Here is a 22,172-nt window from a genome sequence, read left to right as displayed (position 1 = left end):
TGTGGGCAGGTGTGAGTATTGTGCGAGTGGTCCACTGCTTGGCAGTTAGATGGCTCTATTTAAGCTATAATGATTCTGTCAGGACTGAGGGAACCATCTCTACCTCTCTCAAGGACTCAGCGTCCTGTTTTAATTACATTGGAAAAGCAACTATACCCCCCCAAGCCCCCACACCCCAAACCTGCCTGCGAGGAGGCAGCAAGCAGACTGGCTTCTGAGACAGACAGTGGTGGAATGACTGTAAATCAATATGAATGGCTTTAGGGGAATATAATCACCTTATCACTGCACCCTGCGGGGTGTTTAAAGACACTCAGCACACACTCTTTCTCAAAGTGGCCGAGAGGGGCAGCAGTTCCTTGCAGTTTCCTGCAGAACACATTCTAGTAACAACTGTGTGACTGGAAGAGTGTTTGAGTGGCAACACCAAACCTGAGGTCCTGCAGGGTGGAGAACTCCCCGAGCAGTCCCCCAGCCCCCTGTGTATGGACAAGCAAGCCCAAAGAATTCACAAAAAGGAGCTGCCAATTAAAAGTGTCAGGGCTAATCCCGGCCGAGCCTGAGGAAGAGTGTTGGGCCATTCTGGAGCCCTGTGGTCAGGCTGGCTGCCACTGCTGATTGATCCAGACTAATCCCTCAGAGGGCAGCCCCAGAGGTAATGACCACAGCTAAAGCGTGGATAAGACCCGACCAGGACACACAGCCACAGCCCATGGCTGCTCTGTCCTTCTGGGCTGCCTGCAGGAGATGGAAGCAGGAAACTGTCTGATGTTCTTATGTACAAGAAAGGGATGTTCCATTCAAGATTCCAGGTGTTTCCGAGTGTTCGGGCCCCCTGCTGGGGGGTTTATTTTTGAGAGCCGATACATTCACCTGTCCGTACCGCATCTGTGACCTTGATAACGTCACCCGTGGCTGAATGCACATGTTCTCATCCTGCACTGTGTCCTAGAAACGGGGCAGCTACCTGGCCTAAAAAGCGTGGGGGTGCGTAGGGACGGAGGAAGGGGCTGAGGGCTAATGGAGAGAGTCTCTCCTGCTTCCTCAGGACACGCCACTCAGCTGTTTCCTGCCAATTATCCTAATGACCAGCTGGCCCCTGCCACCGCGCCCAGGAGTCCCCCTGCTGGCCAGCCCGCACGCCAACATCGCCTCATTAGCATACGCAGGTGAGAGGGGACGCAATCGGCCGCGAGCCCGTCTGAATGCCTGCACTAACAAACTCTCCCAGCAGAATGTGACAAGGAATGCCCTAGCTCTCTCTCGCTACCAGGGTGAGAGGCTTGGAGCGGCTCACAGCGTCAGAGAGGCGGCGTGCCGTACCCACCTTCCAGCCTGACCACAAGCGGGACCTTGAGCTCCAGCTCTCGGCAGGCCTTGGTGATGCCGTTGGCGATGATGGCACAGTTGACGATGCCCCCGAAGATGTTCACCAGGATGGCCTCCACCTGGCAGGGGTGAGAGAGGACAGGAGAGGTCAGGGGGGGACAGGACAGCAGGGGACAGGAGTGTCAACCTATGCAGTCAGAGAGCTAGAGCCAGGATACTGTACAGTGGCTAATTCAGGTCTACAAGTTGCTTTTAAAACAAGAATACCAACATAGAGAAAGGTTCTGGCGGCTTAGCCGCGAGCCAGTCAGTGTGTGATAGGGCCAGGGTGATTCGTCAAACACAGAGTAATTACCCTGGGCACTGCTGTGGAAAGTTGAGTGAGAGCAGACAGGATTAATCCTGCTTGTTTGTTTATAATCTCTGCTAATCTGCTGGCGCCACTGTGGATGAACTGTATGTGTGTGTGTGTGTGTTTGTGTGTGTGTACCAATAGAATGTGGTAATGATGTTTACACACTCAGAGGATGGGCTTAGAGAAACACTGCGTATCTCTGTCCATCTGATCTTTATCATCATGTTCAATTCAACCTAATGCAATAAATGTAATGCAGTTTAAAATGTTCCAATGACAAGTCAGTTATTGAGTTCTCTCGAGAAGCCATTCATTCATGTACGCGTCAATTTGGCTTCAAATTGAAAACCGTATTGTTAATTTAAATCTGGTACCGCGTGTCCTTGTGATGGGACGATGTAATCGATAGGCTACATTCTCTGTGTGCGTCTGTCCGACTGTGACTGTCAGCCATATTAATGTGGAGCAGCTGTCAGTCTCAGAGGAGACACGGTGCTCAGGTGGCCGTGTGCACTTCATCACTGTCATGTGTGACTGATGCCACACAATTAGAGCTCCCTGCAAACCCACGGCAGCCTGCACACGCACACGCACACGCACACGCACACACACACACACACACGCACACACAGGATGGATGGAGGATGGGGGGAGAGAGATAGAGGATAGGCACCCAGTCTCGTAGTCCACACCTCCCGGTTTGGCACCGGCTCGTTGGGAGAGAAGCGTGCGAGGTGTGATCTCCAGCAGGACCAGAGGAGGTCTTCCTAAAGGAGGGCGTGTTAACAAGCCAGCCTGGGGGATACCCTGCTGGCACCCATCGCCCCCGGCAGACATATGGCCCTTCCTTACACAGACTCAGCCTCTAACTCCACCCAATTACGAGTGTGACAAACTGAGAAAATCCCAGAGACAGAGGGATGGAGGGAGGAGAGAAGAACGGAGAGGAGAGAAGAACGGAGAGGAGAGAGAAGAACGGAGAGGAGAGAGAAGAGCGGAGAGGAGAGAGAAGAACGGAGAGAAGAACGGAGAGGAGAGAAGAGCGGAGAGGAGAGGAGAGAAGAGAGGATAGGAGAGACAGACACATCTGTCAATCCTGCAAGTACCTCTGAACACAGCCTTGCAACTGAGCTCTTGGGGTATTCCAAAGCCCTGTAGTGTAGGTACAGTGACCTACCTGACAGCTTCTCAAGACTGGATCAATATTAACTACCAGCACAGGAACCAGTACCATACTGATATATATGGACCAATTACAGCTGGAAACTGAGAGCCTACCCAACACAAACATGAGACATTCAATTGGAGGAGAGTGTCAACATCTGCTCATGAACAGGATACACCGACAGGCAGACAGATTCAAAACAGCGTGAGTCTGCCCAGTGATTAGATCTAAGGCAAACCAGTTGATGGACAGACATACTGGAGATCCTCCACTGGGGGGCAGTAGAGATTTAGAGGCTAGGTCCACAGCGGCTCACAAAAGCCCTATTCTGCCCCTATCAGCAGCACATTTTTCAATCCTGTCTCTATTGAGAGCCCCAATATTTCTTCCATTCATGCGTCTCCTATTGACATCCATGTTTATTAATGATACATAAGTCATGATTTATGTATGCTTGCGCCCAAGTAAACGCAGTTTAGAGAAATATGGATGAGCCAGAGCTGGTTTCACTTCAGTGGAGTTTTGTATTATTCTTCAGAGCTTTTAAGGTTGAACGGGGGTTGCACAAATGTTAGACGCATGCAGGCAAAGTTAGTTCAACTGCTACTTTCTCCCCACTAGCTCAGGTTACACTAGTAGTAGGAAAAATGGTTACCAGTTGTAGCAATGTACTACAGTCATGAAAAGAAAGAAACAAGACAAAAAATGTGGACATTGAGTGAATAACAGTCATGCTACTAACCCGGGTCTGTGATTACATGCGAGGTGCTATAAACAAAACTACCGATAAGGAGGACCCAGAGGTACTTGGAGGCCTTCCCCTCCTTCCCTCCACTGCGTCCACTATGTCATGCTTTAGTGTGTTTATCACAGCTGGGTTCCATGTTGGTGGTGTAAATGGCTGGAAGGCTCTCCTGCATGTTCCTCAGACGAGCCTCTCTGGCCCAGAGTCTTTACGTGCGTCTTGAGAGCCAGGGGAGAACAGGAGGTAGAGTCAGGGTCAACCCTCTGCTCCAATGCATCCACAGCCAAAGTTCAATCTTTAGACAGTTGATTTAATCTATGACTGTGTCAAAATCACATCAAGATCAATCGCAGTGCACGGTGAAATATGTTTCTTCTCAAAACGCTCAATGAGATGTGGTTCAAAATGTTGCCTGTTGTGAACTGAGTGCCTTTTTGAACACATCTATTTTGAGGCAGGATAAATGTTTGAAAGAGCTGTACCATCCATTGGAGTGGAACAGAAAGGCAGCAAGTTTAATGTACTAAGGGCCTTTGAAAAATCATTGTGTGTTTTGGCGTGTAAGGAATCGCAGAGTTATACCTGGCCCCTAGTGAATGATTCAAATTTCACATAATAGGATCATAGCAGTCATTGCTTCGAAACCCTGTCAAGCATCTTTCACGTCAAACTCAAAGAGGGCCTTCACTGGAGAAACACGCTTTTCTGCCTCCATTATCCACCCCACTAACTGCATTTAAGACACAATGAAATGCAGCCCAGACCATTCCCCATGCACACATTCACTGGCCCTATCCCCAAAGGATTCTTCCTGCATCTCATTCAACATGTTACCTCGTGCTTTCCAGCAGTGAGGACACATTATTATTACTGTGTGAACACTGACGAGCAGGTCAGAATACAATAAATGAACGAGTTACAGCTAAAACGGCCATCTATAAAACTGATCACCTGTATTAGGCTAGCTAAACGTACATGATTACGTTTAGAAACCCAACTGTTCCACAAGATTTGACCACCTTTAGAGTAAGTGATTTCCACACCATTATCAAAACCCAGGAGAAATCGCATTGTTTCTCCTCTCCATCCTGCCAGGCTCCCTGGGGGGCGTCCCAATTATCACCTGCACACACATTTAGCGTCGCGCTTCATGCTAGCAACGTACACGGTACCTCTGTTGACCAGTGCTAAATCTGTCTGTGGAAAGGCATCTCCTCCTTTGTTGGCGGCTAGCAGATTGTGTGGAAATGGGTGTCTCTCGGCGGCCTATTAGGACTATTGTTGTGCTTTATCAGGAGGAGGCAGGCTGTCAACGCCTGTCCTGGTTGGACTTGTTTATTCCTACCGCCTCCACAAGGCCCGGCTACCCAGTCCCCACAACCCTGCCCCAGGACCAGAGGTTAACACGCAGCATTACCAAACCCAGACAGGTCCTCTGGCTCTAATCATCCATCTCAGATGAGCAGTTTTCTAAACAGAGGCTCCACTGACATCTCTGGTACCTGCCTTCACTTCCTCGTCCATTCATATGAATCGATGAAGTCCGGACTGGAGATGTGTAAGAGATTAGCTGGAAGATTTAGCAAGATCCCTGAAGGCGATGAACTTCTCAACACTGCAGACTGCGCGCAGGGCTCGAAATTGGTCGCATATCATCCGGGACCATTTGTGCGAGTGCAAATTATCGTTATGGTGCGACCTGTTTACATTTCTTTACCAAACGCTCGCTAATTAGCCTACGGCACAGTGCCTGCTGTGAGCTGATAGGGTGACCGGTCCACCGTTCTATACAACTGAACTTCGTTACGTTCTAAACTTTAATGCAGATTTTAGATTGACGGCTAATATTACCCAATCACTCCTCGTCACTGCGCTCCATTATCACGTGACAGAGAGCTAACTAGCGTGCAAAATCTGAAGAGCCGAAAAGACAATATGACATTTTCGGTGGGTGCTCCTACACTTTTGTTGGTGCTACCAAGAAAAATGAGTTCATGTCGAGCCCTGCCTCCTCAAGAGTGAACGCAAAAGGAAAGGGCAGAGAAGAAGAAAGCGAGCTGTGGCTAAGGCTCACTCGTTCTGAATACATGGAAAACCGCTAGAGATGTAATAACATTTTATCTCCAGTCACAAGTGTGCTCTGTGGAGAACCCTCCAGGTCTGACTTCATGGAAAACCCTCAGAGCACCAACACAGTTTCACGTTTTCCTAGAACCTTTAGAAAAGTTGTGAAACTTAAATTGTATAAGCTTAGAAGGTCAGGGAATGGATAATAAGAGTATGGGTAGACATAGGCTACGTGAGAAACCAAGGGAGACAGAAAGGCTTTGAGAGAGGAAAGGAGAGGACAGAGAAGGGTTGCGACACACTCCCTGACTGCTATTGAAGACTGGGATTGGGCCTGGTGTAGAGGGATAAGAGGGAAATAATTATCCAGCCTGTTGAAGCATGACAGCTCCTTCGCGGGCAAAGTAAAAGAGATGAAGCAGGGTGTCAAAGACGTCGAGTCACAAACACAGACCCATCTTGACACCGCCATCTGGAGTTTCACTTCATGTTAAGGAACCTTCCAGACCTGACGGCTGTCTGTCAGCCTGATCGATGTGGCGGGGGTGGGTGGGAGACACAATCCAAAGAACGATAGTCTGATGGCTAACACTGTCCTTCAACGACAGATGGCAATAGCTATTAGATAGCTATAGATAGCTATTCTATAGTAGAAAACTATATAATCAGATGGAAAATATATCAAATTTCTATAACAGCTTAATGCTGTTCTACCAAGTAACATGATTCACCCATATCCTCAGAAGATAATTATAGCGAATCAATGCCAATTTGATAACAACAAAGCTGTTGTTTTGTCCTGCTTCGAGTTTCCACAGTGACCTTCCACAGCCAGTGTCCCTACGCCCACATTCTCGCATCGCTAAAAGGCCCTGACGATGTAACCTTGACGACCGTCTTGTCCCTGAGTTCTTCAGGTCTCCCGGCCACATAAATGGCCAGGAGGCTGGTCAGTGTGCAGCTAGGACATGCACGCCTCTCTCTCCCGGAAGAAGAATAGAAACCAATCATAAAAAGAGATGGTTTTGCTGCCAGCCAGGAGAGGTTCAGGCGTCGAGGGAGGGGGGGAGGACAATGTCCCTATGAATTGATACTGGAGAGGGTCGTTTGTGCCTCAAGGCCTGCCTCTCTTGTGAGCGAGTGACGGGGTCGTGCTCTGTGACAGCTGCCCGGCGATGTTCCTCCCAGTCCATCGCCGCCCTGTCCTTTCACTCGGAGACCGTCATTCCATTTCCCCCCACATCACACCCTTATATCGACAACACAAAAGCATGGCAGGAGATTGCATTTTCCAAGTCCACCCACACAGACACACACTTAAACAGGTACATTGAAAAACATACTACACACTACAATTGTGGAAACACAGCCTCCAATACACCCAAATGTACCCATACATATAACACCAAAAGAGTTGGAGGAATGCGAGGTATGCAAAATTACTTTTCATCCTAAGTATCAAGACAATTTCTCCAATTTGTTTGTCAGAACAAAATGGCACACGGCGATATCTGCATAAGCTGAAAACAAATAATACCTGCACAACACAAAGGCCTCAGACATCAGAAGCCAGCATGTGAGGGGGAAAAATCTGAAACGGTTCAAAAAAAGAAATTGCTTCAGGAGAAACAAATTGGTTCACAGGTGAATGGTAGACTTCTATGGCTCCATCACACCCATCATGGTGAGACCTCCCCTCTTTCACACATACACATGAAATCACAACGCCCCTCAGGCCAAGTTTTTAATATTCTTACTACACCATGAGCCCCATCAGCAGTCAACAGCATGCACAACGTGTTTGAGGGGGTGTGTGTGTGTGTGTTTGAGGGTGTAGGTAACCAACAGAAGGCCCATAGGGTCCACTAGAGTTTGGAGACTTTGGAACAGGCTGTGTAGTGCACTTTGTTGCAGATTGTGAAGAGCACTTCACTTCTTCCTTTGCCATGGTGCTAGCACGGTGTGCTGGCTGGAGGCTTTGTTGTTTGGGTTTGAAGTGGCTATTAGAGCTCAGAGGCGGTGGAAGATACTGTATCTGATAGAACCTCCTGCCTGACTAGCGTCGCCACGCTTTACATCTCAGGGCTGGGAATCAGACGGAAGTACAGTAGAATAACTAATCCTAAAGTCCAGTTCAGAATCACATCTGTGTTGACTCATTATGGGAACAGCACATTCATGCTAGAGGGCCTCAGTACAAAGGAAGACAGTTAGAAAACTGTGAGAGCAAGAGACAAAGAGAGAGACAGAGAAAGAGAGAGACAGACAAAGAGAGAGACAGAGAGAAGAAGAGACAGAAAGAGAGAGAAGAAGAGACAGAGAGAAGAAGAGAGACAGAGAGAAGAAGAGAGACAGAAAGAGAGAGACAGAGAAAGAGAGAGAGACACAGAGAAGAGTGTGTGTTCCTGTCACGGACAGAACCACTAGTGTAGCAATAAATGAAGGCCCCTAAAGAATGTAACATCTGTGCCATTTGGTCTAAGCTTCGCCATGATGCATTGACTTCAGTCAGCTTTGTGTGGAGAACCTAGCGGAAGGTGGAACAGCAGCAAGACCTCACTGACAAACAGAGACCCACCAGGACCTGGAGCTGACAGGGTCGTGGAAAACAGAGGGCTAGAACTCGGAGCGGGGAGTTGACTGCAGCTATACAGTGTGCCTCTCCTGATGCTATCAAGAGTGTGCCGTCAGGTGTCAGTCAGGGAAGTAGATCTCATCTCCTGCTGCTCTCCTCGGGATCTGGTGCATGCTCGCATGCACGCACGCTGCTCGCACGCACGCTGCCAGGATAACTGTACATTACAGTTGACAATGGCACACCGTGTAGAGCTGAGATATTATTCATCCCAGGAGGGTTGTGCGTCACCACTGACAGGCAGACATAAATATTCCTCAACCCCTTCACCAAGGGTTAATGGTTGTCCATCAGTGAAGGATGAGGCAGGCCCAACAGAGACAGGCAGGGCCAGAAGAGTCCACTGACGAGCACAGCACTGCACTTCTCACAGGGATATGAGGGGAGAGTGGAAGGATTGCTCACACACATATGCATGCACACGCACACACCTCGCTGGGAAAGAACAAAAAAAGAACACAGGCTACTCAAAGAGGAAAAATAAAAAAGGAACATTTCTCCCCATAGCCAATCTCAGCCAGTAAACTTGTGGTGCTCTGCCTAGTTGCGCTCTGCTCCAAGCAAGAATTTATTTTTTTATTAAATTGAAGAAATGCATAATGGTAGGGAATGGCATACATAATCACCTCAGAGACCTAGCACAACAAACCGGCAGCTGAATATAAAAGACCCAACATTTTGACTTTGTTCATAATGCAACATGGGCCAATCAACATTAATTTATTGTAATGTATTCACACAGAAGGTCAATTATCCAAATGATTCTAGTTCAGATTGCACCTGATCTTGGGAGCCAATGAGCCATCTAAAGGGCAGCTGGTTTTGCAAGGCAAATCATCCCCAACTTCTTTTGTCACCCCTGTTTGCATAAACACACCCCTAGTCTTTAGTAAAGTGTATATTGCTAATGGCTAAACAACTGAGTGTTTTAGCCTTCCCTGGGTCAGACTGGGTGTTTTAGCCTTCCCTGGGTCAGACTGGGTGTTTTAGCCTTCCCTGGGTCAGACTGGACCAACAAAATGACAGGAACAGAAGAAAAATCATACAAGGCCAAATGAAGCACACAGAATATGCAAGTAACGTATATAAATAACTAAATCAGCCTGTCATTTTCACCTCCCAAAAACGATTTCACACAAACAGGATGTACAGACCTTTATTGCTCTCTGCCTCCAGGTGTTCTGATCAGTGAACACCATTCTAAATTTATAAATGCTTGTACGTGTTACGTGCATTTATATATATATATATAGTGTGATATCACTTTGGATAAGAACTTGACACCACACCACCATCATGAGAGACGTTGTGTAGCAATCCTACACAACGGCCTAGAATCCTGAAATACTGTGAGACACCGGAGAGTCCCGCTGGTCTCCCTCAGGCAGTGGTGGAGCAGGAGCCCAGGATCCCAGCAGCAGTTTCCCTGGCTCTGTTGAGTGTTGCGAGAGGCTATTTAGGCTGGATGAAATAACCCCTGGAAGCTTCAATCTTGATAGATGGGGGGGTATTTTGATATGACATGTTCCCCCTTGCCACGCCCTGCTCTAAATATAGAGGCCCTTTATATATGCCACTAATTTGTTATTTATCCTTGAGAATGCATGAATCGCAGCAGTTATTGAAAGGCGATTACTACTTCTATCCTCGACTCGGCTCTGGCTAAATGAGTAATTTAGAAATTGATAGAATAGACATATTGCACACTCCCTCTCCCTCCCCTGCTCACCCGGTTCTGTGGGTCTGGGGAGCGGGCGTTAAACGGACAGAAACCAACAAACTAGGGCAAAACAGATGGCCGCAATCAGTGTCTAATTTCCAAAAAGCCAAGCACGGATACATACAGTGATTGAATGTTTTAGACCGTCTTTCCTCCTCGCTAACACAGCCACTCCTCCCCCTACCCCTACCCCTCCCCCCTACCCCTCCCCCCAAAGGCAGAGTGGACCTGTACAGATGAGGCTGATCTTTATAAAGCCCCTGAGCTCTTTATTTCCAGAGAGGATGACCAATTGCTCCAAGGCTGACATTTAGACCTCCCTGCTTTGATGCTGCTCTGGTGAACTGTGCAGCATATCAATCAGCCATTAAGGGTTTGCTCAGGTATTAGAAGGATCAGAAGAGCCAATAAAGCCCAGAGGGGAGAGCGGGAGGCAGGGAAGATCTGCCGTCCTCCAGGGCCTCATTTCCAGCCGGGGGGGGGCCTGGAGGGCTGCTGGGGGCCACATTAATGAACACCATGTCCACCTCGACCAGAGACGGCTAATGTTTTCCCAGGCTGCATGCAACATCCTCTCTACTCCTGTTTGGCTACGTTGGTAATCTTCATAGCACTGCTCCCACAGCGTCAGCTGCAGCTGTCTAAGCACCCCCACCCACCCCCGTCCTTCAAACATGTCCTCAGTTTTGCTAGACTAAACACATGGACCCCACCTCCACCATTCTACAACTCATTCTCCTTTACAGCACTCCGATGTGGACGGCTACGAATGACGTGGGAACGTGTGTGTTTATGTGTGTGTTTACAGTACTGCGTTTGTGTGCACATGAGTGTGTGTGTGTAGGGGGTGGGAAGGGTGGTAGGGGAGTTGGCGAATGGAAGCTTTTCGCACCCAAAGATGAGCTCCAGTGATTACAACCTGAGACAGTTTTCTAATTATTCTGTCAAACATCAATCCTCTGGGCTGGAGCAGGTCGTCCTGGTGGCTGATGGACAGTGTAATCACTAGTGGGCTTCAAATGGAGCCCTCCCTCCCTCCCGCAGACAGGGTAGTGACAGAAAGTCTGAAAAATGAGAAATGTGAAAAGCACCTATGAACGGATCTAGTCAGGCCTGTGCTGGGCTGGAGGGCAGACATGCCAACGCTGAAATAACTCTCTGTTCACTGTGTTTCATCCAGGGTTGGCTAAATAGGGAGAGTAAGTAAGTAAGTAAGACTTTATTTATATAGCACTTTTCATACAAGAATTGCAGCTCAAAGTGCTTTACATAAAATCAACAAAACAATAATACAAGTGTTGATCTAAACTAGCCGCACTATCTGCGGTCTCTCAAATCCATCTTAGATCCGAGCTGCCACTTGCAGTTTCTAATACACAAGACAAGACAAGGTAAACATGAGGAAAGAGGAGGAAAAAAGGCAACACCCAGACAATGCTCCTAGAGGAGTACAGTGTGGGAACAGACAAAAACCTCAGCACATAAGTACAACAACATTTACAAAAACAGGCGAAGGCGTTGGATGGGGGTGGGGGGGTGGTGATATCTGTAGTAGGTGAAAGTTAATGTGTGAGTAGGTCTGGGTTGGCGCCCTCGACCTAGGCCACAATCAGTCCGATTCTCCCTATGCAGATTGTGTTGGCCAGGAGACATAGAGGAGAGAGAGGAGGAGGACGGAGAGAAAGGGGATGGATCGAGGGAGAGTGGATAAGGCATAAATCCCAGACACTAGCTGCATCCAGATCTTCTTAAAGAAAGATTAACAAGTTCATTATTTGCAAGTGCTTATTACACATCCGATAGCTTATAGATTTGGGGGTGATTTAAATGTGTTCCACACCAGTCGGGTCAGACCCTAAATCAAGCGCTCTCTTCAGTGGAGGATGTGGACGTTCATTCAAAAGCAAATCGAAAACAATGTTTAAATCAGAGGCTAGCTGGACACGCATGAGTCTGCTGTCCTGATCTGAGCAGGAGATAGGCCAGGCAGCCATCTCCTGGTCACTGCTGCTCTCATCTGATCTGAGCAGAGCAGATGCTGGGGAGGTGAGAGGACATGTAGGGTTTCTCCTCTCCAACATGGAGGATAAAGGCACCAACAGTATATTTACTTGTGGGGGAGTGCATGTGACACTAGATAAGATACTGTCTGACAGCTTGCAGATAGAAACCAGGGTGGAACAAAAACTAATTCTCAATGATATCTCATGTGTAACAGTGTCAGAGCAGCAATGAAAGACTCGTGCAGGGAACACAAAAGGTTTGGACTCAAGTCTGAAAGTCAAAGTCAAATGTGTACAGTACTGGCTATACAGATGAACTGAAACTTTTGCACACACAAAAATCTACTTACTGAACTTTCCTCAGTTGCAAGACGTGTATCACAGCAGTGCACATGAACACTAAACAGTATTATGGCTCCACCAACATTCACTCCCCCACATTTCTTTTTTCTCCTGGGCAAGCTGCACTGGTAGAAATAATGCAATAACAGCAGCACATGCTCTGTGTTTTCTAACTCGACCCTGACCAGGGAAATGCGAGACGGACCGTTTCTACCAGAGATGTGATGAGGCGAACATTTCATGTGGGCCTCGTCGTCTTTCTATTACCACGGTAAAGAGGTGGAGGGATCAGACAAGAGGCTCCTATCAAATCAGGCCTGGAAAAGCCAATTACAGTGACAATAATCTCTCTGAACCGCCGCCAGCCCGTCTCAGAATACATAGCTGCAGATCCCTCAGCAGGGGAGACAAGAGGAGGAGGAGAGATACAGGTAACGGGGAGAGATACAGGTAACGGGGAGAGATACAGGTAACGGGGAGAGATACAGGTAACGGGGAGAGATACGCTGCATGGAGATACGGCAAGCCTTAGAAAACAACCTCTTTCTCATGTAGAATGAGCCTTATTTTGAGGTTTTGGCACGATCGTTTAATACCAGTTGTGAACCGATTTCCTTTTCAGCTGCAGGTCTTGAAACTCTACTGGCCTGTATTCAGGTAGCTGGTTAGTCCAAATTCCAGAGAGCATGTTGCCGGACACTGACAAGTGGATTGGTCAGGGCAGAGCTGTTTCCAAGCAGGCCCTGGGGTGTCAGTTACAACAGTGCTGGGCCCAGATGTGCTTCTCCACTGGAGAGATCTTCTCCAGTGGAGATCTTCTCCATTCTGAGCCATGCCCCTGCAGAAGACAAACCTGAAGTGACACTGTGGAGCGAGCATGCAGGGAGAGCCACCTCCTCTCTCATCAGACAGGCATTCGCTCATCACAGTAATTAAAGCATGGACCCTGCCCGCAGAGGCGTAGGGGTTGAGGACAGAGTCCGGGTGCCTCTTTCCTGACGTCACGCCCAGGATCATAGGGGTAGTGGGGGATCTAGATGACAACAGGACAGTGTGAGTGTTGTATATCATGTCCAACACAAACAGCCTCACCACCAAAGGACTGAGAATATTAACTGACATTAGCATGGAGGGGGAGAGTACTCACACACACGCACAGACACACAGTTCATCTTCTGCTCGCCTTGGTAGTGTCGGGTAAATTAGCTTCCATGTTTTCCTCAATATTTCAAACAAAGGGATGCCCGCTTATTGAATTACTGGAGTCCCCATTCGTGTCCTGTGGATAGTGTGCCTAGGGATGAGTCATATAGCGGCTAATGATAGACAGCATCCACCGATTCCCCCTTATAAGAAAATCTCTCAAGATTTTGGCACAGTTAAAGTTGGCTTTAATGATTAGCGGTACAATTAAGCTACTTGCGCATGGCTCTGTGTCGCAATGAACCTGGGCTTCTATCATGATGACGTTGGCATCGACTGCCACCGTGGGCGTACACAGACGGAGCTATCCGTGGTCCTGCAGCCATCCACAGGAAACATGAACTACAGGAGAGTGGAGGCAGAGCTGGGCTCAGGTTCCATGCCTCATAGAGCCGGCTCTGATCTCAGGCTCCATGCCTCATAGAGCCGGCTCTGATCTCAGGCTCCATGCCTCATAAAGCCGGCTCTGATCTCAGGCTCCATGCCTCATAGAGCCGGCTCTGATCTCATCAACTCCATCCCAGTGTCTGGGTGGCCTCAGATGAGGCCCCAGCATGTGTACATGGGAAGCAGGACGCGTGAAATGAGAGGCGTTCAGCAGCCCCACCATCAGCTCCATGTTTCACAACACGCAACGCCCCAGTGCCCCTCCCCCTCCTCACGCCTCTGCTGACCAACAGGCCGGGGGAGGGGCATGACGGGATGGAGGGCACGGCTGGGTGAACCCCTGGTGCCTGTCCAGATGGAGGAAATCTTCTTCCATTAAATTGAGCTGTATTGTGAAGGGGCATGAATCTCTCAGGCATGGCACGGCCAGAAGTTGACCAGAGTAGGGGTCCTTTCACCCAGGGTCCGTTTGCTCTCACCAGGCCAGGACTACTGGTCTCTCACCAGGCCAGGACTACTGGTCTCTCACCAGGCCAGGGCTACTGGTCTCTCACCAGGCCAGGACTACTGGTCTCTCACCAGGCCAGGACTACTGGTCTCTCACCAGGCCAGGGCTACTGGTCTCTCACCATGCTAGGGCTACTGGTCTCTCACCAGGCCAGGACTACTGGTCTCTCACCAGGCCAGGGCTACTGATCTCTCACCAGGCCAGGGCTACTGGTCTCTCACCATGCCAGGGCTACTGGTCTCTCACCATGCCAGGGCTACTGGTCTCTCACCAGGCCAGGGCTACTGGTCTCTCACCATGCCAGGGCTACTGGTCTCTCACCAGGCCAGGGCTACTGGTCTCTCACCATGCCAGGGCTACTAGTCTTCTTTTCCACTTAAACGTTTAAACGCACCATGTAGGTTAGGGAAAAACTACCCCACAGTCTCAAGCAGTACAGGAAAACAGATGGCACTTTTGTTTCCTCTGGACGAGTGACCACTGCCTGAACTCCTGAAGGTCAGTCAATCAGAGGCCGCTAGCTCTGAAGGTCTTCTGTGGCTGCTGTAAAGGGCCCTGCGCAGGCTTGGCTTGGCAATGACAGAACGCTTCTCACTGCAATATGTGTGAGGAGGGCTCAATTAGCTCCAGATCCAATCCCAGTTCCTCTATTGATCTCCCTTCGATGAGAAACGGCAGACAGGAGACTGTTCAATCAGAACCCCCCAGGGGAGAGGAGACAGGACAGGGGGGATGAATGGTGTTAAGACCAGGTGAATACATTACCAATCCATACGAATACATACATGAGCGTTAAGTAATAGCCCCGTCTATCGATGGTCTTGGTGAATAAGACAAGTACCAAGAGGTCAAGTGATGAGAGCCACAGGGATCAGATAGAGAGACACCTGGCCCCAGAAGGAAACATCAATCTGACACATGGTCAGGTCCACTGAGAAGAGAGGGGCCCGGACCATTCTACACCTCTTCAAATTAACCTTCAACAGACTCCGGGAAAATGTATGTAGGCTGACAACTCCATTTCTCATTCTGGATAGCTTTTTATGGCATGGTGTGTGCACGTGTAAAATGTTGCCTATTGATGGTTGTTCATACTGTATGTCTCCTGTCCAGGAGTGTGTGTGTCTGTCCAGGAGAGTGTGTGTGTCCAGGAGAGTGTGTGTGTCCAGGAGAGTGTGTGTGTCCAGGAGCGTGTGTGTCTGTCAAGGAGTGTGTGTGTCCAGGAGTGTGTGTGTGTCCAGGAGAGTGTGTGTGTCCAGGAGAGTGTGTCTGTCCAGGAGAGTGTGTGTCCAGGAGAGTGTGTGTGTGTCCAGGAGAGTGTGTGTGTGTCCAGGAGAGTGTGTGTGTGTCCAGGAGAGTGTGTGTGTGTCCAGGAGAGTGTGTCTGTCCAGGAGAGTGTGTCTGTCCAGGAGAGTGCGTGTGTCCAGGAGAGTGCGTGTGTCCAGGAGAGAGCTGGTTCCCCTGCTGTACAGAAAGCCTCTGCCTGCATCTCAGCCTCATGGGCTGGACCTGATCCAGATTCAGACTCAGTTCAAGACAGAAATGAGAAAAGTTTGTGTGTGTCTGATAGGGGAGAGGACGGGAGGGAAAGAGAAAAAGAGCGAGAAAAACAGAACAAACCCCTCCTGCTGCAGCATGTTGCTATGGGCTACAGTACACAGCTGCCCGTCAGAGGAACACATTGTGACTGCTTAAGACATGCTCAGTTTCAAGCTTCATTCTCTAAAACTTCCTCAAGGATATGTTGAACAATGTGAGAAAACTGCCAGCGTCTACTTAGTGTTTATAAACCTGTCTGTCATTCAGTAGTGTAATTATGCATCCCGCTAGTGCAAACAGTAAGCAAATACCAAGTTATATTTAGTGTCTTACAAAAACGGGGGAATTGTTTTTTTACTTACAGTTTAGTACTATTTTTCATCTCGTAAAAACATTCTGGCCCAACTAATTAGAGTCAAGCAGCAATATGACTGAGCAGACAAACATTCCACAATTCCTATGAAATAATCTCCAGCTACGGAGGACTGTTGAATGGCTCGCTAAACCTGACGCCAACTTTGCACCAGATCCTCTCCCTGCTTCCACGTTAGCTTGTAAAACCACTTTCATATTCTGATCTCAACTACTGCTCTGCTTCCATTAGACTGCTGGCTTTAAAATCTTGGCACACATGCGCCACACGCAGTTTTTAATTTCCATGATACATGTCAAGGCCTGGCGTGAGGGCAGTGCAGCTTGAAAAAACTAAAAACGCTCTGGCAGTAAAAATTGCCATAATGGCTGCAATGATCTCTTAGGCATTGGAGTGGAACAGTCGCCACAATATGTGGCAGTCTGAGCCTGGCTTTATCTTTGCTGTGTAGGAATATGCTGCAGTGTAAGCAAATCCTCTGACAGGACTATTCTGTACCAAGGGCCTTGGTCTTATAATGAAAAACACACACACCAGACCAGGGTGCAAATGAGGTCCCAACAATCCCCAAGAGCCACAGTATGAGAATCCATCTGAACCTATCCAAACACAAACACGAGTGTTAGCACAGCCAGTCCTCACGGCTGCCATTACCGTGTTCCCTCTCCTTCCTCGCCTGTCCTCTGGTTCCAGGTCCCACTGCGCTGGTCTCAGGTGCCAGTTCCTCAAGCGCCCACCCTCTTTAATACCCAGCTTAAAACAGGGCGCTGAGGGGGGATGAACTCCATTAAGGCGCAGGATCCAGGCTCTGGGCTCGCTGGCTTCTCGCTGCGTGTGTTTACGACGTTGGGGACAGGCAGCTACCTCGACGGGGGGCGGCAGGGGAGGGACTTCCATTCCAGCAGCGAGCCAAGGTGTGACGTCACAGGCGCCTTGATGATCACAGGTGGTTTGAGTCCCTTGGGGACCAGACCTCGGTATGAGGTTATGGGTGTTTGTTTTATGTGAATGGGTTTCATATTTGTGTGTACTGCTTGTGTGTGTGTCTGTGTATACGAGCATGTGTGTTCACACATATATACTCCAGTGCTTGAAAGGTGCGTGATTGCTTTCAGATGTGCGATGGTGGAGGCGAGGATGAAAACAGCTCCAAGGACACGCAGGAAACACGACCGCAGGGCCCGGCTCCTCCGAGTGGCCAACGAGACGAGACGATCCACCCGTCACCGCCAATCACCTACCACCGTCCCGAGTCCACCGACTGGTCACAATGCGGCCTGTCCTGGGCAGCGACTCAGCATGTCTAAAGAGGCAGCGGTGACAGTCGCCATAGGCTCAGACATCTCCATATGCCAACAACGGGCTCAGTGGCTGGACCCTGCTCCTGAGGGACTGGGTGGATGAGGCGTGAAGCTAAAGGGGAGCTCCTCTCCTTGGCCTTAACAGGATTTGGGAGATCAAAGTCACAGGGAAGGGGAGAGAGAGCTGGCATGCACTGAGCTGTATCTATCCGTCCATGGTAGGTAGTGGACAATAACACCTTTCATCAGTACTCAGAGGTAATGGAGGTGATTTGGTGGGGGAGCGTGGCAGGCCTGGGAGAGGGAGGCAGGGGGGGAGGGTTCCTGTAATGCTACCAGCAAGGTGCTCCCACATTGCCCACAAGACACGATACACACACACACACACACATTTGCTCGATGTGTACTGAAGGTGAGGATGGAGGTTTTGAGTAGATGTTTATGCCTTCAGAGGAGCTACTGTCCAGTGTACACATGTGCCTTGAACATACAGGCCAGGGGGGAAGCATGAGAGCAGAGAGAGAGAGAAGGTAAACAACTACCTCGCAAAATATCTGATCAATCTAAGTGTTCAAACAGCTGAGTAAGCCTATGCTACTGTGCCCATCTTCTTCAGGATCACAACTACAGTTCAGATAGCAATTACTGCCCATGTTTCTTATCATTCCAGGCTTACTTGTGCTGCCTTCGGGCCATTGTGACCCGAAGGCAGCACAAGGGTTTTAAACAACACCTTTTTACAATGTTGCTAATCAGATAACCATGTCCCGGGTGCCATTTCCACACAGACACAGTCGTCACAGGCTGAGCCTTGCAGCACTGCACTTTCTAAGAAATGTCCATGATTCACCTGGAAAATACAGCCTTCGGTACCAAATGTATGAACAAATAAGGCACTACCTCGATCCACCATTTCCTCTGAGGCTTAAGTAGAAGGCAATTTGGTTGTTGGTTTGAGCACAGCCTTCCACTCACAGGTTATATGGGGTAAAAAAATAAATAAAAAAATAATACAACTATTCTGTCAATGTTAGCTGTCATTTATGTGACCATGAAAAAGCAGGTTAGTACATTTTAGCATGTCAACACAAGCCTGCAATCCTGCCGAATTTCCCAAGGATACTGTAGCGTGGGGGGGGGACTTCAGGAGTTATGCTCTCACTGAATAGCAGTCACATGTTTGCCCCCTCCCACTGTCCTTTGCTTTTCTTTTCATCATTTTCCTTTCATCATTTTCATCTTCCTTGTGCCAATTTCATGTGCCTTTTTCTATTCCATCTTCTATCTTTGTCTACCCAACCAATTTACCTAATGAATTCTGCTCTCCAACTGTACATGTTAAGGTGGGGAGAAGGTAACAAAACAGGAGGAAAACATTACAGCGAGGGAGAGGGAGAGAGACAAAATACTGGACAGAAACTAAGTATTTCAAGGGAGAAACTCAATCTTGTTGATAATTTGTCATAATCTTCTGAGTGCTTAGTATGGTATGACAGCAATCAATTTGAGAATAACTATTCATAATTAAACATCCAAGTATTTCATATATATTACATAAGTCCATCACTTATGCTTGTTTGCTCCTAAACCAAAGCTAGCATAAACTAAAACCCATTTAATCTTTCGGTTTGAAAAAAGTTTTTGAATTCATGAAAACCAGCCAATGCAAATGAGGGACTTTTTACCATGCCAATAATCTAATAATTAACATTCCCTTCACAGATGCTGGGAGTCTCTAGATCCCTGTATGAAATGCAAATGATGGTACACAGCAGTTTAATGTCAACCCCCCTACCCCTACCAATCATGTAGGTCTCCCCATACCTCCCCCTACTGCTGGGGGGGGGGGGGGGGGGGGGGAAACAGGTATGCTGCTTCCTGCACCAGAGCACACTGATCCTCACTCTCCAGAGCACACTGATCCTCACTCTCCAGAGCACACTGATCCTCACTCTCCAGAGCACACTGATCCTCACTCTCCAGAGCACACTGATCCTCACTCTCCAGAGCACACTGATCCTCACTCTCCAGAGCACACTGATCCTCACTCTCCAGAGCACACTGATCCTCACTCTCCAGAGCACACTGATCCTCACTCTCCAGAGCACACTGATCCTCACTCTCCAGAGCACACTGATCCTCACTCTCCAGAGCACACTGATCCTCACTCTCCAGAGCACACTGATCCTCACTCTCCAGAGCACACTGATCCTCACTCTCCAGAGCACACTGATCCTCACTCTCCAGAGCACACTGATCCTCACTCTCCAGAGCACACTGATCCTCACTCTCCAGAGCACACTGATCCTCACTCTCCAGAGCACACTGATCCTCACTCTCCAGAGCACACTGATCCTCACTCTCCAGAGCACACTGATCCTCACTCTCCAGAGCACACTGATCCTCACTCTCCAGAGCACACTGATCCTCACTCTCCAGAGCACACTGATCCTCACTCTCCAGAGCACACTGATCCTCACTCTCCAGAGCACACTGATCCTCACTCTCCAGAGCACACTGATCCTCACTCTCCAGAGCACACTGATCCTCACTCTCCAGAGCACACTGATCCTCACTCTCCAGAGCACACTGATCCTCACTCTCCAGAGCACACTGATCCTCACTCTCCAGAGCACACTGATCCTCACTCTCCAGAGCACACTGATCCTCACTCTCCAGAGCACACTGATCCTCACTCTCCAGAGCACACTGATCCTCACTCTCCAGAGCACACTGATCCTCACTCTCCAGAGCAAGAAATCATCCAGGTGTTTCCAGCTAAAGCAGATTTTAAAAACGGTTCCCTTTACATCTCTATTAGAACCCTGTTTAACATGATAATGGACAGATTTTATTGAATAAGTCGGCCACTAAGAGATGAGGAATATTTACGTCACGCTTGTTTCCAGGTCACCGTGACGACATCAAGTGGAGCACCTAGAGTGCTCGATTTGAAACTTGAACTGAATCCTGTTCATGGGTTTCTGCTTCCTAAAGGAAGGAAAACACATCTAGAAGAAACTGCGACTCATCCCACATCATCATCATGACCAGGAAAACAGGTCCTTTGATATATCTGTGTCACACCCTCCCTGCCTTTGATGCAGCAGGAGATTGTCACTAGCCCGTACATACGACAGTCTCCATCCACACATGGGATTCAAATTCACCCCTTTCTATACATAATACATAAAACCACAAATACTGCCAGAAAGAATGTAATCATGTAACTCCTTGGATGTGGAAGTGGCAGTGGAGGGGGAATTAGCTGTGTGTCGTTTGTCAGCATGTAAGCAGCACTGCAGCACCGACACCAGCTTCAGAGTGTTTACAGTCACTGCCAGTCTGATCACACAACTCCACACTTGTAAAAGACCCAAACTGCCACATCCTGTGACGCTCCGGGACTTTAAATACAACAGGGGACGAGAAGTAACGAGTGTGTGTGTGTGTGTGTGCACATGGGGGAGACCGACTGCGGAGACAAGTCATTAAAAGGGTGATTTCATTGTGGTTGCTGAGCTGCGATTCATCATGCCCCTGTCAATAAGAAGACGGCGTATAATCATCTTCTTCAAGACCCCATGTCTCTGTGCAACAAGACTGGATGCTACAGCTAGCGGTCTAATGAGTGCTGGCACTGAGACTGTCGCAGAGATTCTTAAGCTTTGACACGGATCTCTGTAAGGATAACAAGACCAGAGATGCTTTTGAGATTTCAGGGAATGTGTGTACATTGACTAACTGCTCGAGTAGTGTCTGATTATGACTAATACTTGACTGTTTTTCAATAAAACTATCCTTTTCTATCGAGCCGAAAGAGGCCGTCCTGGGGTTGTGTTCAGTTCTGTGCAGAGGTACCTTGGGGTCTGCAGTGAGCAGTTTGAAGGCCTGGTACACCTGGTTCTCCTTGACGCCTCCTCCCAGGTCCAGGAAGTTTGCTGGCTTCCCTCCATGGAGGTCGATGATGTCACAAGTGGCCATGGCCAGGCCAGCCCCATTCACTATATTAATAGGGGAGAGGCCATGCAGTCAGAAAACCAAGAAGCTTTCCCCAAAACATTGACTTCATTACAACAGTTTCTCTCTCTCATCCCCGAGTTTGATGACAATTAATGATTGTGGTGCTCTACTAATGGTTTCCTGCCTGTGAAATAATGAAGCTAGATTTTTCCATTAGAATCCTAATTGAAACAGAAATTCCTAAAAGAAAAGACTTGAGATAAAAAAAATATATATATATATATATATATATATATATATATATATAGTTAGTCTGGAGTTAATTAAAATGAACATTACCAGTATCAAGGGATAAATACATCTAATATAAAAGTGCACACAGTAAAATCAATGAGTAAATGATCTACTAAGGAAGGAACAAACATCCCAAAGCGTGGAGGATTTACAGCTTTAAGAGGCACACGCCGCCCTAAACGCCTCCAAATGCCTCCAAATCATCTTATCAGGATATTTAACACTTGGAAGTTGAGCGACATG

At 48.3% G+C, this 22,172-nt stretch overlaps 1 protein-coding gene across 1 annotated transcript in view; it reads right to left on the bottom strand.

The window, feature by feature from the left end:
• suclg2 (succinate-CoA ligase GDP-forming subunit beta) overlaps window positions 1-22,172 on the bottom strand; it is a 60,531-nt gene that overhangs the window by 3,855 nt on the left and 34,504 nt on the right. Inside the window, exons 9-10 of the mRNA XM_062469743.1 lie at window positions 21,534-21,676; window positions 1,328-1,448 (exon numbers count right to left, since the gene is read on the bottom strand). Coding sequence (XP_062325727.1) covers window positions 1,328-1,448; window positions 21,534-21,676 — 264 coding nt within the window. The remainder of the gene's footprint in view (window positions 1-1,327; window positions 1,449-21,533; window positions 21,677-22,172) is intronic.

Source organism: Osmerus eperlanus, chromosome 1 (assembly GCF_963692335.1).
Source record: "Osmerus eperlanus chromosome 1, fOsmEpe2.1, whole genome shotgun sequence".
Taxonomy (NCBI): Eukaryota; Metazoa; Chordata; class Actinopteri; order Osmeriformes; family Osmeridae; genus Osmerus; species Osmerus eperlanus.
This window is presented reverse-complemented; position numbering and strand designations above follow the sequence as displayed.